We start from the raw sequence: 21,825 nt of genomic DNA, 5'->3' as shown, positions 1-21,825 counted from the left end.
TTGCCAAGTTAAAGGAGGGAGTTTCTTTCCAGGGACTACAAACACAGGGTGATTGTACTTCAGTGAATTGTGGATCAGCTGTGCCAGACAGAAGGAAAGAAAACCAGGGTGTATGGTTAAGGCACAGAGAGCTTTATTCGGTGTTTAATGCACGTATATAAAGACTCCAACTCTTTACTTCCTCAAACGGGCAAAATTCTGGTTTGGAAAGGAAACTAGTGAAAGTGGTCTAGAGTTACTGGTCTTTTGAAGCAAGAATTGATGCTTATTTGCAGTGGGAAGGTCTGCATTCTCCAGTCCCCCTCTCCATTTGCAGCATGCAGTGAGTTGTCAGTGGTATTTGGTTTGTGCAAATGGAAAAGTCAGGTCACAGGGAAAAAAAGACCCTTTTAAGACAATTTGTGGAAGCACCAGGAAAAGAACTTTGTGACGTTTTTATGGTGTTCCCTCTCAGACACGGTCACTGCAGAAAGCAACGGTTCAGAGGGAGTGGAGGGTTTAGAAGATGATCAGATGTCTGAAGAGATTCTGGCTTTGGGTGATGAGTTTGAAAACTCGTGGCCTCAGGAAGCTTTCGAAGGGGCGCTGGAGGTCAAAGGTCGTCGGATGGACTTGCAGGGAATCCGTGTCCTAAAGAAGGGATCTCAGGATGGACTGGCCAGCTCCTGTTTTGGGGACTGTGGTGATGATGATGATGAAGCTGAATGGGTAAGTTCGGATGAGTTTACTTAAGACTTACGCCAACTTACTGTTGTGGTGGAGGGAAAGATGAGGACACTGCATGGGGTTTAATGCTGGAAAATATATATATATAGGAACTTCCCCTATGGACCTAAAAGCTGGTTCATGGCTTGTGTGATATGAATAAGTAGTTTCAATCCATCTTCTGAAGGAAAGGCCTCCGCAGGACTAAAAAATGGTATCGTACGTCTTGATTATCAGCAGCAAGAGCTGAGGTGTTGAATGATGCTGGGTGCCTTCAAACTTCTTGCTCACAAAGGAGAAAAAGTTTCTAACCCAAAGTTCCGGTTTACCCTGAAACAATGAAATATCTGTTGTCATCACGTTACGGACAAAATGCATAATGAAAAATGCCTTTCAGTTCTCCAGCAGCTAAATTGGCTTTCTCCCATGTCGGGGATTGAAGTAGTGTACTTTGTTTGCACGGTGTGATGCAGTGAAAGTGAGCAGGCTTAGAGAAGGGGTTGAGATGGGGGGAGAGTGAGAGAAAGGTGTCATCTGGAACACCTTTGAAATTGAATCTTTGGGCTAAAACCAATAGTGTATTGGAGCTGATAATGTTCGTGGTGTTTCTTACTGTTAACTTTCCTAATATTGTTCTTTCCGGTAGATCACTTTTCAGGTCAAACGTTTAAAGAAACCAAAAGCTGAAAGCTTGGATCTCCAGGAGCCAGCTGGGAGAAACGGAGAAGAAGGGACTAATGGAGAAAATGAAAACTTTTACCAAACTGCCCTGGAGATCAGTGGACCAAAGATACCTTCTCCTGGACCAATAGGTAACCTGCTGCTTCTAGAGAAAGCCAAGTCATTTGCAGCTTATATATGACATTGGTTTATTACCATAAATATATGCCACAAAGACTACATAGTAAAATACGCCTTCTAGATGAGTACATGGAAAAATTTGAAATGTCTTCCCTCTGCAACTTCTTTATGAAGTGCAGCGTAGCTTTATCTGCTGAATGAAAGCATTCTAGTTAATTCCCAGAACTTCTGGGGCTGAGGTGGTAAGAGTGGAGAATGAAACAGGATGCCCATGAGCCAGCAATGTGCCCTCATGGCCAAGAAGGCCGATGGCATCCTGGGGGGCATCAGGAAGAGTGTGAGCAGCAGGTGGAGGGAGGTCATCCTGCCCCTCTGCTCTGCCCTGGGGAGGCCCCATCTGGAGCACTGGGTCCAGTTCTGGGACAGGGAACTGCTGGAGAGGGTCCAGCAGAGGGACACAAAGATGATGAGGGGCCTGGAGCATCTCTCTGATGAGGAAAGGCTGAGGGACTTGAGTCTTTTTAGTCTGGAGAAGAGAAGGCTGAGGGGGGATCTGATCAACACCTATAAATACTCAGTGGTGCCCAGAGACAGGACAAGAGATAAAGGGCACAAACTTGAACGTAGGAAGTTCCACCTAAACATGAGGAGGACCTTCTTTGCTGTGAGGGTGGCAGAGCCCTGGCAGAGGCTGCCCAGGGAGGTGGTGGGGTCTCCTTCTCTGGAGACATTCCAACCCCGCCTGGACACGTTCCTGTGGGACCTGCTCTGGGTGGCCCTGCTGTGGAGGGGGTTGGACTGGATGATCTCCAGAGGTCCCTTCCAACCCTATGTCATTCTGTGAAAGAGGTAGATGTTGTGAGTAGAAGTAGTAGAAGATAGAGGGGGGTTTAATGATCTTTTTCTTTAAAACTGAATGGGCAGGGAAATTGGTTTATCAGATGAGAGACAAACCTTCGCAGACAAATGCAGGATGAATTGATTACTTGAATGGATTACTGACTAAACATAAGACGCACAAATCAAAAAACAGAAAGCTTGGTCTTATAAAAATAAAATAAATTTTGAAATATCAGTATTCTGCTGTAATTGGTTTGGTGATGTTATAAGAGAAAACTTAGAGACTGTCTTCCAGAAGGCTAGAGCTACAGAAGCATCGTCGAGTTTTGCACCAACATAGATGAGAAGGTTTGGAGAGAGAGGTGGAGTCTTTTCTAGTTGAGTAGTGGGAGTTGGAGAGCGGTCTGTTGATCTGGTGCAAGCTGGTTCCCCTGCTGGGTGGACAGAAATCATCAGCACGGGATTGCCTGGGATGAAATTTAGGGCTGCTGGAACCTAATGATGCCAAAGAAGAGACCAAAATGCATGGAGGGCGGTTGCTCTGGTCTTACCTTGATTTCAGCAGAGCTAAAAATCTTCATGTCATAGGGCTGATGTGTAAGCAAAGATGTGTTTCTCCCAATACATTTTAGTCCTTGATGATTTGATGACCTCAAAAGTGATTTCACATTATGAAGGCGTTTACGTTAAATCTTTAACTCCTTTTTTTTAGCAACCGAGAGATGTAAGTTATTGAATTAAATGTTTAAATAGGGGGGGGAGGGATTACATGAAAACAGACTATCATTTGTGAGCACACGTTTATCCTTTCCTCAGTGTGTCCTCTCTCCCCCTGAGCTGCTTTTATTACATAGCATCCCTTGGTCGTAGTCGTTACGTAGTTGGGATGGTTCTGATACGAGAGGGAAATATTGGCTCTCATATGGGAACGCCGAGTTAAGTGTGTTACCTTGTTAACACAAGCTGGATCCCTAGGACTTGGTGCAGTATCCACCAAATGTAAGGGGAAGATTTCAGTTAAGGTGAAGATCAGGTTCTTGTTTCTCCCAGTGATCTGTTTGTTAACATAAAGCAAGTTACTTAACCTTTCCCTGCCTCGGCTAAGTTCTCTGCTAAATAAGAGGGCTGAATTGTAATGACTAGTTTCAGAAATGTTGCTTACTTGAGTGTAAGAATGTGGCAAAAGCCATTGACTGTCTTAAACCAGTATTCATTGAAAAGAAAGAGCAGTATTTTGCACCCTGGATTGTCGGTGAAAAATCAACTTTTATGAGTTTTTACTCTAGCTGCAGAACATAAATGATGACTCACTTAGGAAATTTCTTTAAGGACATTCAAGTAGAGACATTACCTGTAAACAAGAGTGGTGATTGTTCTTCATCTTTAGCAGTGGAAAAAGCATAAAGAACAGGTTTTAAAACTCCACCTCCTGATCAGTGTTGTGTAGGATCCAGTTCTGGCTTTGGATCCCACTATTTCCGTTCAGTCCGTTTAGGGTGGAAATGGTCTTAAAGAAATCTGGCTGCAGGACTGTGACTTTTATAACGTAGGGAATGATTCCACTGGCATAAAATATTTTGTAAATCATCGTGCTGAAGCAGAAAGTCTTTCTGCTTCCAGATAGCTTCTTCAATATTATTTTTTTTTCCCCTCCTTTCTCAAGGGAAAAGGCGTGATTATCGTAGCCTTGGCTGGCCAAGTCCTGATGAATGCCTGAAACTCCGTAGGGTAGAGCTTACAACTGTAGCCAGCACGTGGCTTGCTGTTTCTGCTAAAAACATTGAGTAAGTACCTTGTATATCAGCTTTAAATAACTTACACAAAGCGAGACAGTTACATGGCTGTCAGCGTTCATAAATTGAAGATTTTAGTATTCTTTAAGAAAAAACTGCCAGGATCTCAAAGAAGCTTGAAAACTTTATGTGGTACTTCATCTGTAGACTTGCAAAGAAAAGTGCAAGTGCAGACAGAAGGATCTGGTTTCTCCTGCTTCTTGAGCTACTCAGATCAGGTTCTGGGCAGTTTACACTCACTTGAGAACTTTGTGATGACTCTTACTGATTGGAACTTGTTGTATGACCTTTGTAGCATTACAGAGCACATTGACTTTGCCACACAGCTGCAAGAGCCAGCCATGGAGCCCCTTTGTAACCCAAATCTACCAGCCAGCATGCATACTTTGGACCACCTGCAAGGGGTCTCCAGTCGGGCCAGCTTGCATTACACCGGAGAAAGTCAACTGAAAGAGGTAGGCCGGAGTTGAAGGCTGCCACACAAAACTGGCCCTGCCACAGCAGATTCATCAGTGCCCTGTCTCCAGCAGTGACCTTCAGTGTGTGAATGCTGGGATAACAAGTGCTCTGTAACAAGTGGTGTTCCCCAGGGGTCAGTACTGGATCCAGTCCTCTTCAATATATTCATCAATGACCTGGATGAGGGGATGGAAAGTACCCTCAGCAAGCTTGCTGGTGACACAAAACTAGGAGGGGTGGCTGACACCCCAGAAGGCTGTGCCACCATCCAGCAAGACCTGGACAGGCTGGAGAGCTGGGCTAAGAGAAACTTAATGAAATTCAACAAGGGCAAGTGTAGGGTGCTGCACCTGGGGAGGAATAACCCCCTGCACCAGGACAGGTTGGGGGTGACCTGCTGGAGAGCAGCTCTGAGGAGAAAGACCTGGAAGTCCTGGTGGACAACAGGATGACCATGAGCCAGCAATGATCCCTTGTGGCCAAGAAGGCCAATGGCATCCTGGGGTGCATCAAGAGGACCGTGGCCAGCAGGTGGAGGGAGGTCATCCTGCCCCTCTGCTCTGCCCTGGGGAGGCCCCAGCTGGAGCACTGGGACCAGTTCTGGGCTCCCCAGTTCCAGAAGGACAGGGAACTGCTGGAGAGGGGACAGCAGAGGCTACAGAGATGATGAGGGACCTGGAGCATCTCTGTGATGAGGAAAGGCTGAGGGACTTGGGTCTGTTTAGTCTGGAGAAGAGAAGGCTGAGGGGGGATCTGATCAACACCTATAAATCCTTCAAGGGTGGGTGTCAGGAGGATGGGGCCAGGCTTTTTTCAGTGGTCCCCAGGGACAGGACAAGAGGAAATGGGCACAAACTTGAACACAGGATGTTCCACCTAAACTTGAGGAGGAACTTCTTTAATATGAGAGTGGCAGAGCCCTGGAAGAGGCTGCCCAGGGAAGTGGTGGAGTCCCCTTCTCTGGAGACATTCACAAACTGCCTGGACAAGATCCTGTGCAACCTGCTCTAGGTAGACCCATTCTGGTGTGGAGGTTGGACTGGATGATCTCCAGAGGTCCCTTCCAACCCCATATGATTCTATGATTCTGTAATGAAACTGTAACAATAGAAGCCAAAAGCACTGTTTTAATTATCTTACCAGAACATTTTCCTAGCCACCTACGATCTGGCCTGGTAGAAATCTGAAAACACCGTTAGTGTGTTTGTATTTGTAGCTCTTGATGGATAAATTAGTGAAAGAGAAGTCCATCTGAGCGTACATAAATTTCCAGCTTTCTTAGTATTCAGCGCTGTGGAGTTATGGCGCTGTGTGGTGGTACAGATAGTATTACCTCAAGACAGACAATGATGTTTAGGTTGGAATAGGTTATGGGCAGTTTTAAAAGTGTAAAAAAAGCGACCACCAAGTGAGGGACATCTCTTACCAGGTTCCAGCATCTAAGCACTTGTTCTTCCTCTTCCACAGGTGCTACAGAACCTTGGCAAAGACCAGTACTCACCACAGTCATTAGAACAAGTCGGGACTCGAATAGCCAAAGCTTTGGAAAAGGTATGTGCAAAGGAGAAAAAGGAGAAGTCTGGGCTTACAGCTCGTGACTGACGTAGCGGTCAATCCAGTCTCGAACCGTTTGTCTGAAATCCCAATCAAGGAACCTATTAGTAACTGGACTAGGGATTTGTGTCCGTTGAGCATCTGTAATGCCCTCATAGGTATTCCGTTGAGCTACGTCCCGTGCTTACGCTGTCAAAAATCTTGCAGATCTCTCTAATAAAACTTAAGCTTGTCAAATTTCCCGATGTTTCCAGCCTTGTAGTGAGCAGTGTTGCTGGTTGTTGATAGATATTAAACTGTTTTGATGGTTCTCAGCCCTCCGCTTTCTTTTTGGGCTACGTTCTATGATTCTGTGGTTGTCTTGGAGCTTAGGGCAGGGTGAGTTAAGCCATGGCTCAGCTCTCCAGTCGCGCTCCCGGCGTGCGGCGGTCAGAGAGCAGACAGGCCAGGGGCTTCCTCTCTTCTCTGCCTTCTGCCTCGTACCTTTGGCAGCCTTGGGCTGAAGTGAGCAGCGAGTTCAGGGCACCACGTGCAAGGATGTCCTTCCCCTTCTCCCCAGAGAAAGCCAAGTGTCCTGGTCGGGATGAAGGCTGCTGAGGACCTCAGCTGAGGTCCCTGGGAGGGGATGATTAGGGACAGGCTGGAGAGGTGGGCCCAGGTGAACCTCATGAGGTTCAACAAGAGCAAATGCAAGGTTCTGCACCTGGGCCGGAACAATCCTCGCCACCAATACAAACTAGGGGGTGAGGTACTGGAAAGCAGCCCTGAGGAAAGGGACTTGGGGGTGCTGGTGGAGGAGAAGCTGGACATGAGCAGGCAGTGGGCACTTCCAGCCCAGAAGGCCAATCGCATCCTGGGCTGCATCAAAAGAAGCATTGCCAGCAGGTCCAGAGAGGGGATTCTGCCACTTTACTCTGCTCTGGTGAGACCTCACCTGGAGTATTGTGTGCAGGTCTGGAGCCCTCAATATAAGAAGGACATGGACCTGATGGAGAGGGTCCAGAGGAGGGCCACAAGGATGATCAGGGGGATGGAGCACCTCTGCTACGAGGACAGGCTGAGGGAGCTGGGGTTGTTCAGCCTGGAGAAGAGGAGGCTCCGGGGAGACCTAATAGCAGCCTTCCAGTACCTGAAGGGGGCCTACAGGAAGGCTGGGGAGAACCTGTTTAGAAAGGCCTGCAGTGACAGGACGAGGGGCAATGGCTTCAAGCTGGAGGGGAACAGATTTAGACTGGAGATGAGGAGAGGGTTCTTCACTGTGAGGGTGGTGGAGCACTGGAACAGGTTGCCCAGGGAGGTGGTTGAGGCCCCATCCCTGGAGATATTCAAGGAGAGGCTCGACGAGGCCCTGGGCAACCTGGTCTAGTTGGGGGTGTCCCTGCTGACTGCGGGGGGGTCGGACTAGATGGCCTTTGGAGGTCCCTTCTGGCCTGGGCAATTCTATGATTCTATGAGCCTGTTGTACCAAAAGCCATCTCTGAAACTAAAGCCAGTATAGCTTCGTCAGTCCCAAAAAGTAAAGGTGTTAACTCATATCCTTATGTTACAAGACTTAGTTTCCTTTCACTTTAGACATAAACTAACTTGTTCTCTTACATACCACAGTTCCCCCTGCAGACAGCAAGCTTTATCCAAATAAGCTGCAAAATTAGTGCCGAGACCAGAAACGGAATTCCCTGTAAGGCTGGCTGTGTTGAAAATAAAATGCAGTTCTTCTGTCAGCAGGCTCATTCAGTATTCACAAGAGCTAATCAAACAAATCAAGATGGCTACTTATCTAATTGCATATGTGAGCATAAACATTCATTTACTGTATCTGAGTCCACAGAATTCAAGCACATAGTATTTTCCTTTCTAACACGTGACGTGGGAGTCAGCCAGCTCGAGGCACCAAACTCAAAAGTAGAAAGGCTTCTGCTCTGAGCTGCATCCCAGAGCATCCTTTCTCTTCCCAGTGACTACAGGGAGCCTATGAGTCCAATCAGCTAACTTAGCTAATTTTTTTTTGCTTTATGTTGGGTGATGTGCATCCAGGTCTAGATGCCCAGCATCGGACACCTGGTGAGAAGCTGTTGCGGCTGCGGAAACTTGTTGCTGTTTAAAGCTATTTAGCTGCTATTCCTTTCTTAAGAAAATGATGTTGCATTTGGAGTTTGTGTTTCATTTGGCAATCTCATTTACTTGGCTATTACATATTTGTTGAGAAACTTTTTTCTGCTTTGAAATACTTTAATGTTATTTTTTTAAGTTGGCTATTACATATTTGTTGAGAAACTTTTTGCTGCTTTGAAATACTTTAATGTTATTTTTAAGCGTTAACACCGTCTACCTCAATATATCACATGAATTGTTCTGTTCACTACAGGTGTTTACGTGACTGGTTTTTGTGTTCTTCTTTTGCCAGAATCAGACTTCGTGGGTCCTCTCTAGCATGGCAGCTCTTTACTGGAGGGTAAAAGGCCAAGGAAAGAAGGCCATTGACTGCTTACGGCAAGCGTTGCACTATGCACCCCATCACATGAAGGTGAGCCCACTCCTCAGATGAAGTAATGTTTTGCTTGTCACAGTAGAGCTTTCACGGACTATTACTAAAGCCAACACTGTGTGTATCAAGGGTCACAGAATCACAGAATGATTTGGGGTTGGAAGGGACCTCTGGAGATCATCCAGTCCAACCCCCTGCCAGAGCAGGGCCACCCACAGCAGGTCCCACAGGAACGTGTCCAGGTGGGGTTTGAATGTCTCCAGAGAAGAAGACTCCACCACCTCCCTGGGCAGCCTCTGCCAGGGCTCTGCCACCCTCACAGCAAAGAAGTCTGTTACGGCTGTCAGGGCTCCACAGTTTTGTCAGTCAGACAAGGTCACAGTCCAGAAATCCAGGGAATAAAAAACGTATCATCAGTGACCAGCTGAGGAAATTTTATTTATAGCTGTTATCCAGTGTCGTATAGGAATTCTGTGGCAGAGGCAGGATAAAGAACAGTGTATTGGTTGCACTAATCACAGAATCTTCTAGGTTGGAAGGGACCTCTGGAGATCATCCAGTCCACCCCCCTGCCAGAGCAGGGCCACCCACAGCAGGTCCCACAGGAACGTGTCCAGGTGGGGTTTGAATGTCTCCAGAGAAGAAGACTCCACCACCTCCCTGGGCAGCCCATTCCAAGGGCTGAGAACCCTTTCCGTGCAAAAAATTTTTCCTAATATCCAGCCTGAACCTCCCCTGGAGTAACTTGAGGCCATTTCCTCTTGTCCTGTTGCCTGTTCCTTGGGAGAAGAGACCGACCCCCCCTGGCTACACCCTCCTTGCAGGGAGTTGGAGAGAGCCAGAAGGTCTCCCCTCAGCCTCCTCTTCTCCAGGCTGAACCCCCCCAGCTCCCTCAGCCTCTCCTCACAAGACTTGTGCTCCAGACCCCTCACCAGCTTTGTTGCTCTTCTCTGGACCCGCTCCAGCACCTCGATGTCTTTTTTATGGTAGGGGGCCCAAAACTGGACACAGCTCTCGAGGTGGGGCCTCACCAGTGCCCAGTACAGGGGGAGAATGGTTCGGTTCCTTTTTCACTTCCCTGCAGTCCCTTTTTGTTCACGTTCCTTCCCCTTCAATGCAAAAGCTGAAGGAGGATGGTAAACCAGAACAGCTTCTCTTGTCTCTAGAACCCATCTCATCTTTGGGGAGAAAACTAGTGTAAGAGCATCTGAAAAGTAAAAGCACATACTGGTATGGTTAAATGAGTTAATTCTTGAGTTGTTTGTCTATGCATCAGCAGTGTTTGTCACTATGGTGAGCAGATGTGTGTATGTGAGGTTTTTTTGGTTTTAACTAGGATCTGAATGCCCTTTTATACTAAACAAGGTCCTAGCTAATCACTTCCACGGTCACCAGATAATGAGGTGGGTGGTAACCAAGCGAGAGCGGTGGAGTCTTCCGTTTGTCTTGGTGATTCTGAGGCATTTTCAGTGGAAAGAACTTCGGTCACCAGATAACGAGGTGGGTGGTAACCAAGCGAGAGCGGTGGAGTCTTCCCGTTTGTCTTGCTGATTCTGAGGCATTTTCAATGGAAAGAACCTCCCTGGTTTATGGCTTGCTCTTCTCTCTTTCAGGATGTCCCACTAATCAGCCTAGCAAACATCTTCCACAACGCCAAACTCTGGAACGACGCCATCATTGTGGCCACCATGGCGGTGGAAATAGCCCCGCACTTCGTGGTGAATCATTTCACCTTGGCAAACGTCTACGTGGCCATGGTGAGTGTGCTGCCACCCAGTTACCTCTGCCTTCCGTATGGTATTTGTATGTATATAAAAACCTTCTTCTCACAAACCATTTTGAAGGAGCAGCATTCAGGAAATCAGGGTAGGATCAGCAAGAAATAGATTTTTATCTGGTTTTTTTTTTTTTTAATGCCGAAACTCTTATTATTCGTTTTACTCTTATTACTCATTTAGTACATGAAGGCTAGCATTTTTATAAGCTGGCTTCAGAATGCTCTCTGCAAAGCTTCGTTAAGACAGTAGCAAACAATGGGTAATTTGGGTTGGCTGCCCGTCTAAAATTAATGTTAAATCAGGTGTCTATCCTGAAGAGCTGAGTTTAGCCTAATCAATAAAACCCCATTTGCAGGTGTGGTGAACAAACACAAAGGAAGTTTAATTCCAGTATCTGGATTATCAACACCCCACATAATTTACAGATTAAACTCATATTTCTTCACACTGTCTGTATATTCTAATCTGCAATTTAGCTTTCAGTGCTTACTCTGAACACCAAATGGTCATTCGTTCATTCTTTTTTCAGTGGTGCCCAGGGACAGGACAAGAGGGAACGGGCACAAACTTGAACATAGGAAGTTCCACCTAAACATGAGGAGGACCCCCTGCCAAAGCAGGTCCACCCAGAGCAGGTCCCACAGGAACGTGTCCAGGTGGGGTTTGAATGTCTCCAGAGAAGGAGACTCCACCACCTCCCTGGGCAGCCTCTGCCAGGGCTCTGCCACCCTCACAGCAAAGAAGTTCCTCCTCGTGTTTAGGCAGAACTTCCTGTGTTCAAGTGTGCGCCCGTTCCCTCTTGTCCTGTCCCTGGGCACCACTGAAAAAAGCCTGGCCCCATCCTCCTGACACCCACCCTTGAAGGATTTATAGGTGTTGATCAGATCCCCCCTCAGCCTTCTCTTCTCCAGACTAAACAGACCCAAGTCCCTCAGCCTTTCCTCATCACAGAGATGCTCCAGGCCCCTCATCATCTCTGTAGCCTCTGCTGTCCCCTCTCCAGCAGTTCCCTGTCCTTCTGGAACTGGGGAGCCCAGAACTGGTCCCAGTGCTCCAGCTGGGGCCTCCCCAGGGCAGAGCAGAGGGGCAGGATGACCTCCCTCCACCTGCTGGTCCCACTCTTCCTGATGCCCCCCAGGATGCCCTTGGCCTTCTTGGCCACCAGGGCCCATTGCTGGCTCATGGGCATCCTGTTGTCCACCAGGACTCCCAGGTCTTTCTCCTCAGAGCTGCTATTCAGCAGGTCACCCCCAACCTGTCCTGGTGCAGGGGGTTGTTCCTCCCCAGGTGCAGCACCCTGCACTCACCGTTGTTGAACTTCATCATGTTCCTCTCTGCCCAGCTCTCCAGCCTGTATAAAAGTATAAGTTACTTCAGCATGAATGCTTCTTCCTACCATCCTGGAGTCCAGCTAATCAACTGAGATTATCTAGCCCACTATGTGCTCTTTAAGTTTTGAGGCTGTTTTGTTTTAGTTGTTACTTTTTCACTTTGAGTAATCTTTTAAAAAACAATTTCAAATTGTTTCTAAAAACGTTAGCTTTTCAGCAGAGTTGACGTTTTTGCTTTATCCAAGATTTTAAAGCTTTGATCTTTGTAAATTCTGACTGAAATCTGGTTTTAAACCTTACTTGTACTGCAAGAATGCTAAGGTCTGCTATTAACAGGGAAAGGTGAGAAGATTGGTCAGTAATGCTCAGCGGTGATTTGACTCTCTTCCCTGGATTATGCAGAATTGGGTTATTAAAAAATATCAGAGTTGCTGGGGGGAGAGGGGAAAAAAGAATCTTAAAGCCACAAGTATTGCTTCAGTTACTTTTGTTTGTACCACGATGCTCAACTACTCAGGACAGGAGAGGCACAGAAAACATGTTTAGTGTTGTAGAACCTGACTCTTCACAATCTTCTCTCTCTCATTACAGGAAGAGTTTGAGAAGGCCATGAAATGGTATGAGTCAACACTAAAACTTCAGCCGGAGTTTGCCCCAGCAAAGAATCGAATCCGCACCATTCAGTGTCATTTACTGATGAAAAAAGAGCGACGGTCTCCTTAGAGATCAGCATCTTTATCTTTTTTTTTTTTTTTTCCCTCTATTCTGCTTTTAAGTGTGCTAAGATAAATCGACGAATCAAAATTTTTAACAAGACTTTTACAAAGAGATGGGATTTGGATCAAGGGTTCTGTTTTGTTTTGTTTTGTTTTTTTTTCCTCCAATATAGGAGCATCTTTGGAAAATATATTTCACAGACCATAATTTTAAAACATCCGTGTAAATATTAAAACCAAGAAACTTCCATGAATCCATGACCACCTGTACCAGGAACCCCTTGGCACTGTTAGTTTTTTCCTCAATGCTCAGATTGGCATCAGCCTCCAAAATAACTTGTTGCTTCATGTTTTAGAATCTAAGTTAATGGGAATGCAAAGCACACGCCCCTACCCAATAGGGAGAAGAGAGAATCAGCGATTCATCCACCTGAAACCCATGCTTTGTCCAGTCTTGTTCACTCCATACCACATTACCTGCTTTTTTTTTAGAAGGAGGGGGACAGGATTTGAGATGTATAAACAAAAAAAAACAAAAAAACAAACAACCAAGTATTAGGAACATCAAACATTTTTGGAATTGTTTATTTCTGTTGGGGGACGAGGAGGAAATGAGGAGGAGGGAACAGCAGGACACTAAAGTCCAAGTTTTTTTTTTTTTTTAATCTTACTTGCAAAAAAAAAAAAAAAATCACTAAAAATGCCAATAAGATGTTTTATATTTGTCTATATATTCATAGCCCTCAGCCTCCCTGAGTGGTCGATTTACTAATTCTTTGTTGACTGTATTTCTAGCCATTTCGGAATAAGGTGCGAGTTTATGCTCACTCTGAGCCATACTTTCAGCTGCCGAGGAAGAGGAGGAGGAGGAGGAAGAGGAGGAGGAGGAGGAAGAGGAGGAGGAGGAGGAAGAGGAGGAGGAGGAGGAAGAGGAGGAGGAGGAGGAAGAGGAGGAGGAGGAGGAAGAGGAGGAGGGCAGGCGGTGTCGAGGTATCAACAGCAAATAAGTCAGGTGGAAGATTTCCAAATCAGTTGTCTCTTTGGTTGGTGGAGGACCTGATTCTCCAGACATCATTGTTGAATCAACAAGGGCACATATTTGAAATAAAATAAATCGTTTATGAACAAATGGCAGCTTTTCCTCTCCTGTGTGTGTGTGTGTCTGGGCTTGGGGAGCTGGAAGGGGGCAGGAAAGCCCTTAAACACTTGGGATTGGGTAATGATTTTCTGCGGATCCGTGGAAAATTCCCTGCGCCTCCGTGCCTGACTCCTTTTCCAGGGGCAAAGGGAAATAAGAGAAAGTTAACTCAACCAGCTGTCTCTCATGTAACCCACCCCCCAGCTTTTAGTGCTGAACACACTGCTTTAGGGATTCTTTTTAAAGAACTAACACTATTTATGAACTTACTCTTTTTTTTTTCTTTTTTTTTTTTTCAGTCTTTTTCGTCTTTCGGTGACAGCGGTGTGGAAACGATGATGTCAACATAATTTATTTTTTTTTTAATACTCTAATTTTTTTACTCCATAAAAGGATCCCTGAATATTTTTATAGGTGCTTGAAGATGAGCAGTTCTAATGCAAATTTCCCGTTTTATTGCAAGTAATTTTTGTTCACCTAGAAAGCCTGACAGAGGCATGAGCGAGTGCTACCGTTGGGTAGATTTTTATTTAAAAAATGAATTAATATGTTAAATTTTTTTTGTCAACAGAGCCAACAGCATGTCAGATTTTATTCCCTTCCCAAGGCTCCTTGAAGGCTGGATGTTGTTGGCCGGAGACAGGGGTAGCTGTATCTGTGTAAACTCCACAAGAGGACGATGACTTTCTGGAAGGTCTGAGACACCACCACCACCACTAGGATCATGGACTGGGATAAGGAATTGCAGAGATTTCCCACATGGAAGGTGTGGGAGGGGGAACCAATGAGACAGGTACGAGTCAGTGGGAAGAAGTTCCATTTGAGCTAGAAAAAAGTTAAGAGGAAAGGCTTTTCCTTGAACTAAAGCAAGGTGCAGAAAGGCTCCTTTTATTCAGTTTCTTTAACTGATCTGCTTTACTTTTGTAGTGGTTGGTAAACACTTGAGTGTCACTTAAACATGTTTGGTGTATCTTCCATTTCGTGTGCTGGCTTTAAAGCATAACATGCAAAAACTTCTCTTGGGACAGAGGAGCCACTTGACTACTTGGTTTCCTCATGTGTCCTATGGTCAAATTGAGTGGTTGCCACCTGCTGGACTCTTCTACTGTGTAGAATCACAGGATGGTTTGGGTTGGAAGGGACTTTAAAGACCATCCAGTCCCATTCCCACAGGGACAGGGGCGGGGAACCTGCCAGAACCATCCAGTCCCATTCCCACAGGGACAGGGCGGGGAACCTGCCAGGGACACTTTCCACCAGACCAGGTTGATCAAAGCCCCGTCCAACCTGGGCTTGAACCCCTCCAGGGATGGGGCAGCCACAGCTTCTCTGGGCAACCTGGGCCAGGCTCTCACCACCCTCACTGATGACAGGAGATGCTGGTGTTTCAGTGATGAGTAAGGCTGGTCCGTAAGAACCTGAAGCAGCCATATGTGGAGCACAGATGGTCATCCTTGGCTTTGACAAAAGATGGAATTAAAATAGACCTTTTCTGGATCACCAAGGTACTGATGGGCATTTAGAATTAGCCTTTAATACTCATGTCAGTTTACACCTTGCTTACCATGGTATTTATTTATGTTTTATTAAGGAATGCCTTAACGTGCACTGGATGCTGACATCATACAAAAGGCAGGAACGCTGAGTTTTGGAGGGGTGACCATCCTATAGATTGCCACCCAGGAGAGAGCAGGCTCCTGCTCTGCTTGCTCTGGTTGCATTTCCAGAGAACTTGCACCTCGTGAAAGCTGCTCGAAAACTGCAGTAGTCTGACAGTATAATTTTTTTCCGAATCTTGGTTTAGAACTTTACAGGAGTGTGTGCTGCCTTACCCTCATAAAATTCCTAGGTACGGCTGCTCACTCGCCACTGGGCTACTACATGGTGTATCTGCCATAGGACTCATTTTAAAATAGCCCATGCTTCTCTCTTCACTGTATTTTTAGAAATTCTAGGGAATTTCTCTTCAGTGTGCTGCCGAAGCAGCGCCTAAAACTGAAGCAGGGACGCCAGAAAATCTACTTGATCATGAACTTGACCTAACACCAGCGATGGAGCGTGTGTCTTAAAGATTGAGGAATCTCCTGAAGGCTGAGTGGAAGGCTCTCCTTCCTCACCTCGGTGTCTCTGACCCTCCTTGTGTAAATGCGTAATCACGCTGATCTTAGGAGGAGGAGAGGAGTTGGGCAGCGTGTTGAAGGGGAAGCCAAAGAATTTAACGGAGCGAAGGTTGCGCGTCTCTGCAGGATGAGCTCGCTATTTAAGGGTGACGTTCATCTCCTTCCATTTAAGCTATTTTAAAATAAGCTAAGGTGGTTGTCAAGGATCTATCTTCGGTAAATGGCAAAGATTATTATCTTGAGAGGGTGATCCACCCTCCCTGTTGTACAGCGCCACAAATTGCCCGTTGGAGCTGCCTGTTCCTTTCCCTTGACTGTTGAGGTTCCTTTGACCAACCCAACAGCCATATGATTTCGAACGACGAGACTTAGGAACTCATTTCGTGTTGACTGGCTCTGCTAAACATACCACCAAAGCAGCCTCGTGGAGGGGATGATGTAACCATAGGTTAAATGGCAAAATCCTCTCTTCGCCAAAAAGCTTTTTTTTTTCTCAGTTGTTTTCAGAGCCTCGGTCAGGTCTGCACCGATGCCATACAGAAAAGAAAACCCACAAATACCATGTTAGCACCCAATGTGACCATAGCAGGTTTTCCAAAGCGATGGAGGCTGGGGTCAGAATTACCATCATCCATGGACACCTTCCATCACCTGTGGTGGCCAATTTGTTTAACAGAATGAAAATATTAATGGGGAAAGTTTTCTGATGGAGCTCAGAACCTTTCTCCACTCTCTAACCCTCACTCGTAGAATCATAGAATGGTTCGGGTTGGAAGGGACCTTAAAGATCATCCAGTTCCAACCCCCTGCCCTGGGCAGGGACACCTCCCACCAGACCAGGTTGCTCCAAGCCCCATCCAGCCTGGCCTTGATCCATGCAGGCCTCCTGGCTTTTTTGCCTGACTTCTTCTTTTTTAGGATGCACCTCTCCTGAGCTTGGAGGAGGTGATCCTTGAATACCAACCAGCCTTTTTGGGCCCCTCTCCCCTCCAGTATTTTTTCCCACGTTACCCTGCCAACCAGGTCCCTCAAGAGGCCAAAGTCTGCTCTCCTAAGTCCAGGGGAGTGAGATTGCTGCGTATCCTCCTTGCTGCCCTAAGGATCTTGAATTCTACCATTTCATGATCACTGCAGCCAAGGCTACCCTTGGCTGAGTTTGACGTTCCCCACCAGTCCTTCCTTGTTGGTAAGAACGAGGTCCAGCAAGGCTCTTTTCCTCGTTGGCTCCTCTACCATTTGAAGAGGAAAGTTGTCATCGACACATTCCAAGAACTTCCTGGATTTCTTGTGCCCTGCTGCGTTGTCCCTCCAACAGATATCGAGGTGGTTGAAGTCCCCCATGAGGACCAAGGTCTGTGAACACGATGCTGCTCCTATCTGTCTATAGAGGGCCTCATCCTCCCTGTCCCCCTGGTCAGGTGGTCTGTAGCAGACCCCTACTGTAACATCACCTGCCCCTGTGGTCCCTTTAATCCTGACCCATAAGCTCTTTGTTGGGTCTTCATCCATTCCCAGGTGGAGCTCCATGCGCTCCATCTGGTCACTGACATAGAGGGCAACACCCCCTCCTTGTCTCCCCATCCTATCACAGAATCACATGGGGTTGGAAGGGACCTCTGGAGATCATCCAGTCCAACCCCCTGCCATAGCAGGTCCCATTAAGCTCTTTGTTGGGTCTTCATCCATTCCCAGGTGGAGCTCCATGCACTCCATCTGGTCACTGACATAGAGGGTAACACCCCCTCCTTGTCTCCCCATCCTATCACAGAATCACATGGGGTTGGAAGGGACCTCTGGAGATCATCCAGTCCAACCCCCTGCCATAGCAGGTCCCATAGGAATGTGTCCAGGTGGGGTCTGAATGTCTCCAGAGAAGGAGACTCCACCACCTCCCTGGGCAGCCTCTGCCAGGGCTCTGCCACCCTCAGAGTTCTCCCTGAAGAGTCTGTAGTCCTCCATTCCAGCACTCCAATCATAAGAGCCATCCCACCACGTCTCCTTGATGCCAGTAAGATCATTGCCCTCTTACAGGGAAAAGGATTGAAAACAAACCAGAAAAACCCCATTGCCTCTCCCTAAGGGACGTATGACGGTAGCCAAAGGTGGTGTGATAGCTCTGCTACAGTGTTGTGGGGCTTCTCCTTCCTGCAATCTTCAGCAGCTGCCGTGGACTTGTCTGCTAGCGGTTGAGGACCTCCTGGGTTTAGACCTGCTTCATGAGTGGTGACGTTCCTGCCCTTGTCGCTGGCCTCCTGTGTGACTTCAGGCCAGGCATCTCCTCTTCTGGCTGCACCTCTCTTCCTCCCACACGTCGTCTGATGTCTTTTTTGGCCACTCCTGAGGTCTCCAGCCAAATGGGTCCCTCAAAGTTCTCCCTGAAAAGTCTGTAGCCCTCCATTCCAGCACTCCAATCATAAGAGCCATCCCACCACGTCTCCTTGATGCCAGTAAGATCATTGCCCTCTTACAGGGAAAAGGATTGAAAACAAACCAGAAAAACCCCATTGCCTCTCCCTAAGGGACGTATGACGGTAGCCAAAGGTGGTGTGATAGCTCTGCTACAGTGTTGTGGGGCTTCTCCTTCCTGCCATCTTCAGCAGCTGCCGTGGACTTGTCTGCTAGCAGTTGAGGACCTCCTGGGTTTAGACCTGCTTCATGAGTGGTGACGTTCCTGCCCTTGTCGCTGGCCTCCTGTGTGACTTCAGGCCAGGCATCTCCTCTTTGTTTTCTTTTTTGGAACATATGGGGGTTTTTTTTTTTTTTTTTTGGAGCTGGAATCATCGCTGTTTATGTCTTTGTGTGAGAAACAGTTGTCGTGCCAGGGAACACAAACAGGAGCGACAGGGAAACAACCGTGTGGGGACCTACCAAGCGGGGAGTGGGACGGGTTTAATCGCCTCTGCATCGGCACTGAAAGAGTCAAAAATGCTTTATTCAGAAAAAAGGCAGGTTCCTGCTCCTCTCCAGATGTTGTGTGGCAGGTTCAGGGTGGTCCTCCCACCCTCAAGCATTACTCAGAGGTGTCCTTCTGGCGCGTTGCAGGTTGCCTTGATTTCTTAGAGGACCAGCTGGCCGTGTTTTGGGTCAACAAGACTCTCTTGAAAGAAACGTCCTCAAAGGATTAAGCTTTGTGGGGTTGCTCTTCTTGTCGGTTTTATTTTTATTTTTCCTCTTAATTTGCTGAATGCACTCCGGTGTGTGCCAGTACTGATTCAACCAGAGCAAGTGGGTCTAGGACACTGAAGCTTGTGAAGGTTTCCTCACAATCTGTGGTCTCCCTGCTCAAGTCTGATGGCTGGTGGTCCGTAAGAGCCGACTGAAGGTTGTCTTCCAAGTGGCTACCAGGAAAGGGCAGGCAGGGAGCTTAAAGGCAATTCATTTTTTTTTTTATTTTTAGGGAATGATACAACCTGCATTCCACACACAAGATTAAGAAAGTAAAAGTCTGAATTAAGTGAGAGGGTTCTCGTGCTTCGAGCTTTTCTCGTTTTCAAGTCCCGGGAAGCTCGGGATTGATGAGGAGGCAGGGTTTTGAGAAGGGTGCCTGCTTCAAAAAAGCAGCCCCTCCAACTTGGCGAGTAGTTGATTGATTTATTTATTTATTTTTAACCTTTTAAACCCAATGACCTGCTTCTGGCTTCCAGAACAAACTGAATAGTAACTGAGTTCAGTCGTCCCGGAGGAGGTGCCATGGCAGTGCCCCAGAAGGAGCTGTTTCAAACAGAGGTGAGGGTGAGCTCGCTCCGTGGTATTTATAATCCAGGGGGATTGTCTCCAGGCAGGTGTTTTCATTTGTCGAGGGGTTATTTCTTCTTTGATCTAGTTTCAGGCTGCTCCTTCCACGTTCAGTTCTTCGGAGTCGGGTTGTTACTTGTCTAACGGAGTTTTGTTATTGATGTTTAATTGTGCCCACGGCGTGCCAAGGGTCCTGCAGAAGAACCAGCCTCTGCTCTGAAAGGTGATGAGGGGCCTGGAGCATCTCTGTGATGAGGAAAGGCTGAGGGACTTGGGTCTGTTTAGTCTGGAGAAGAGAAGGCTGAGGGGGGATCTGATCAACACCTATAAATACTTCAAGGGTGGGTGTCAGGAGGATGGGGCCAGGCTTTTTTCAGTGATGCCCAGGGACAGGACAAGAGGGAACGGGCACAAACTTGAACATAGGAAGTTCTGCCTAAACACGAGGAGGAACTTCTTTGCTGTGAGGGTGGCAGAGCCCTGGCAGAGGCTGCCCAGGGAGGTGGTGGAGTCTCCTTCTCTGGAGACATTCAAACCCCACCTGGACACGTTCCTGTGGGACCTGCTGTGGGTGGACCTGCTCTGGCAGGGGGTTGGACTGGATGATCTCCAGAGGTCCCTTCCTACCCTATAGCATTCTGTGAGAAGGAAACCTTTGTCATCTGTGCGTTACCTGTTGAGGACAGCAGTGTCTTGTGGTCTTTCTCAGTGAACTGAGAGAGGGGAACCGAATGATCTTCCGAAGCCTAATTAACGAATAATTCCTGACTGCCATCACAGGGCAATTGTAATTAATTGGAGCAGCTTGGTCAGCACATCAGGTTGCAAGAGCTCTCCAAGGGTTCTTGTTCTCGTCCCTGTAGGTCTACGTGGGCTTTACTTTAAATTTCTGTAGCCACAGCCCCCTTGTGCCCGTACACCACAGCCACCCCCAGCAGCAGCGTCACCAAAAGCTCTTAAGCAACGAGGTGGCTACAACCTGACTGCAATTGTCTCCAGCTGAGGTGGGAAGGACATCTCAGGAGCAGATGACACCGGTGTCCTGACAAAGAGCCCCGTGTCCCCTTCCCTACACGGGGTTTCTTGTGCTTCTGCCAACCCAGAGCGATTCTCAGGAACCACTTTCCCCTAAAACGTTTCAAAGGCATTTTGACCAGAGGAACAAACAGTTTGGGCGTATTTCAATGTAGGCAAGGCTTTTTTTTGTTTGTTTGTTTTTTCAACTGGAGGACCTGCAAGAGGGGAAAAAAAAACAACCAAACAAACCAAATTGGGGGGGGAACAAAAAGAAACCTGGGTGGGAGTTTCCTTCAAAACTTTTCAGAAAAGAAGCCAGGACAAACCCCTTCTGTGCTCCCCGTAGTTTCCACCTTCCTCAGTGCCTGGGGGAGGAAGGCCATCAGCTGTGTGTTTTATTTTTCTTTCCATCTTTTTATTTATTGGCTTAGCCCTGAGCCTTTTTCCTTTTTTTTTTTTTTTTCCCTTTATTTTTTTTCTTTTTCTTTGGAGTGCCTGAGTGGCAGCTGTAGTTCTCTCAGCCTGGGTAGCACGTCCCAGCATATCGGGTTAGTGTGATTTGTCTGTTCCACACACAACCCTTCAAGTTTAGTGAAGGAGGAGGACAAGACCTTCCAACGTTGTCAGCGTGGCACTGGGGAGCTTGAGAGGGGAACGGGAAGCATCAGTGGACTCATAATTCATCTCTTAAATAGATGACATGAACAATAGATGGCATGAACAACAAGGGCACAGGGGATAATCCATCCCTGTGGCTCTTGCACTTCAAAGGGCCACCAGCAACCCTCGATTCACAGAATCACTGAATGCTATGGGGTTGGAAGGGACCTCTGGAGATCATCCAGTCCAACCCCCTGCCAGAGCAGGGCCACCCAGAGCAGGTCCCACAGGAACGTGTCCAGGTGGGGTTTGAATGTCTCCAGAGAAGGAGACTCCACCACCTCCCTGGGCAGCCTCTGCCAGGGCTCTGCCACCCTCAAAGTGAAGAAGTTCCTCCTCATGTTTAGGTGGAACTTCTTACGTTCCAGTTTGTGCCCATTCCCTCTTGTCCTGTCCCTGGGCACCACTGAAAAAAGACTGCCCCCATCCTCGTGGACCCTTCCTTGCACACCACTCCTGAGGTCTCCAGCCAAATGGGTCCTGGCTTGTTTTTGGGCGATGAGTGTTACTCTCTTTATATTTTTATTTTTATTTTAATCCCCCTAGGATCCTCCCTTACAGCCAAGTGTCTGCTTCTCAGACCCGTGGTGACCACTGTGAGCTCCCGAGGCACCCCCACCCTTGTTTCTCTGTGTCCCCTCTTCACCCACGTCATGCAGCCCGGTCACCACTGAGCAAGTGAGGAGATGGTGA

The 21,825-nt window shown here is 47.3% G+C and overlaps 1 protein-coding gene across 1 annotated transcript in view; it reads left to right on the top strand.

Moving 5' to 3' along the window:
• The window catches only part of TTC17 (tetratricopeptide repeat domain 17), an 88,164-nt gene extending 74,823 nt beyond the window's left edge, over positions 1 to 13,341 (top strand). The window contains exons 20-25 of the mRNA XM_014937181.1: positions 4,010 to 4,130; positions 4,435 to 4,594; positions 6,066 to 6,149; positions 8,557 to 8,676; positions 10,251 to 10,394; positions 12,338 to 13,341. Of these exons, the coding sequence (XP_014792667.1) occupies positions 4,010 to 4,130; positions 4,435 to 4,594; positions 6,066 to 6,149; positions 8,557 to 8,676; positions 10,251 to 10,394; positions 12,338 to 12,469 (761 nt within the window). The 3' untranslated portion in view covers positions 12,470 to 13,341. The remainder of the gene's footprint in view (positions 1 to 4,009; positions 4,131 to 4,434; positions 4,595 to 6,065; positions 6,150 to 8,556; positions 8,677 to 10,250; positions 10,395 to 12,337) is intronic.
• The last annotated feature ends 8,484 nt before the right edge of the window (positions 13,342 to 21,825 follow it).

Source organism: Calidris pugnax, unplaced genomic scaffold (genome assembly GCF_001431845.1).
Source record: "Calidris pugnax isolate Ruff unplaced genomic scaffold, ASM143184v1 scaffold3, whole genome shotgun sequence".
Classification (NCBI taxonomy): domain Eukaryota; kingdom Metazoa; phylum Chordata; class Aves; order Charadriiformes; family Scolopacidae; genus Calidris; species Calidris pugnax.
This window is presented reverse-complemented; position numbering and strand designations above follow the sequence as displayed.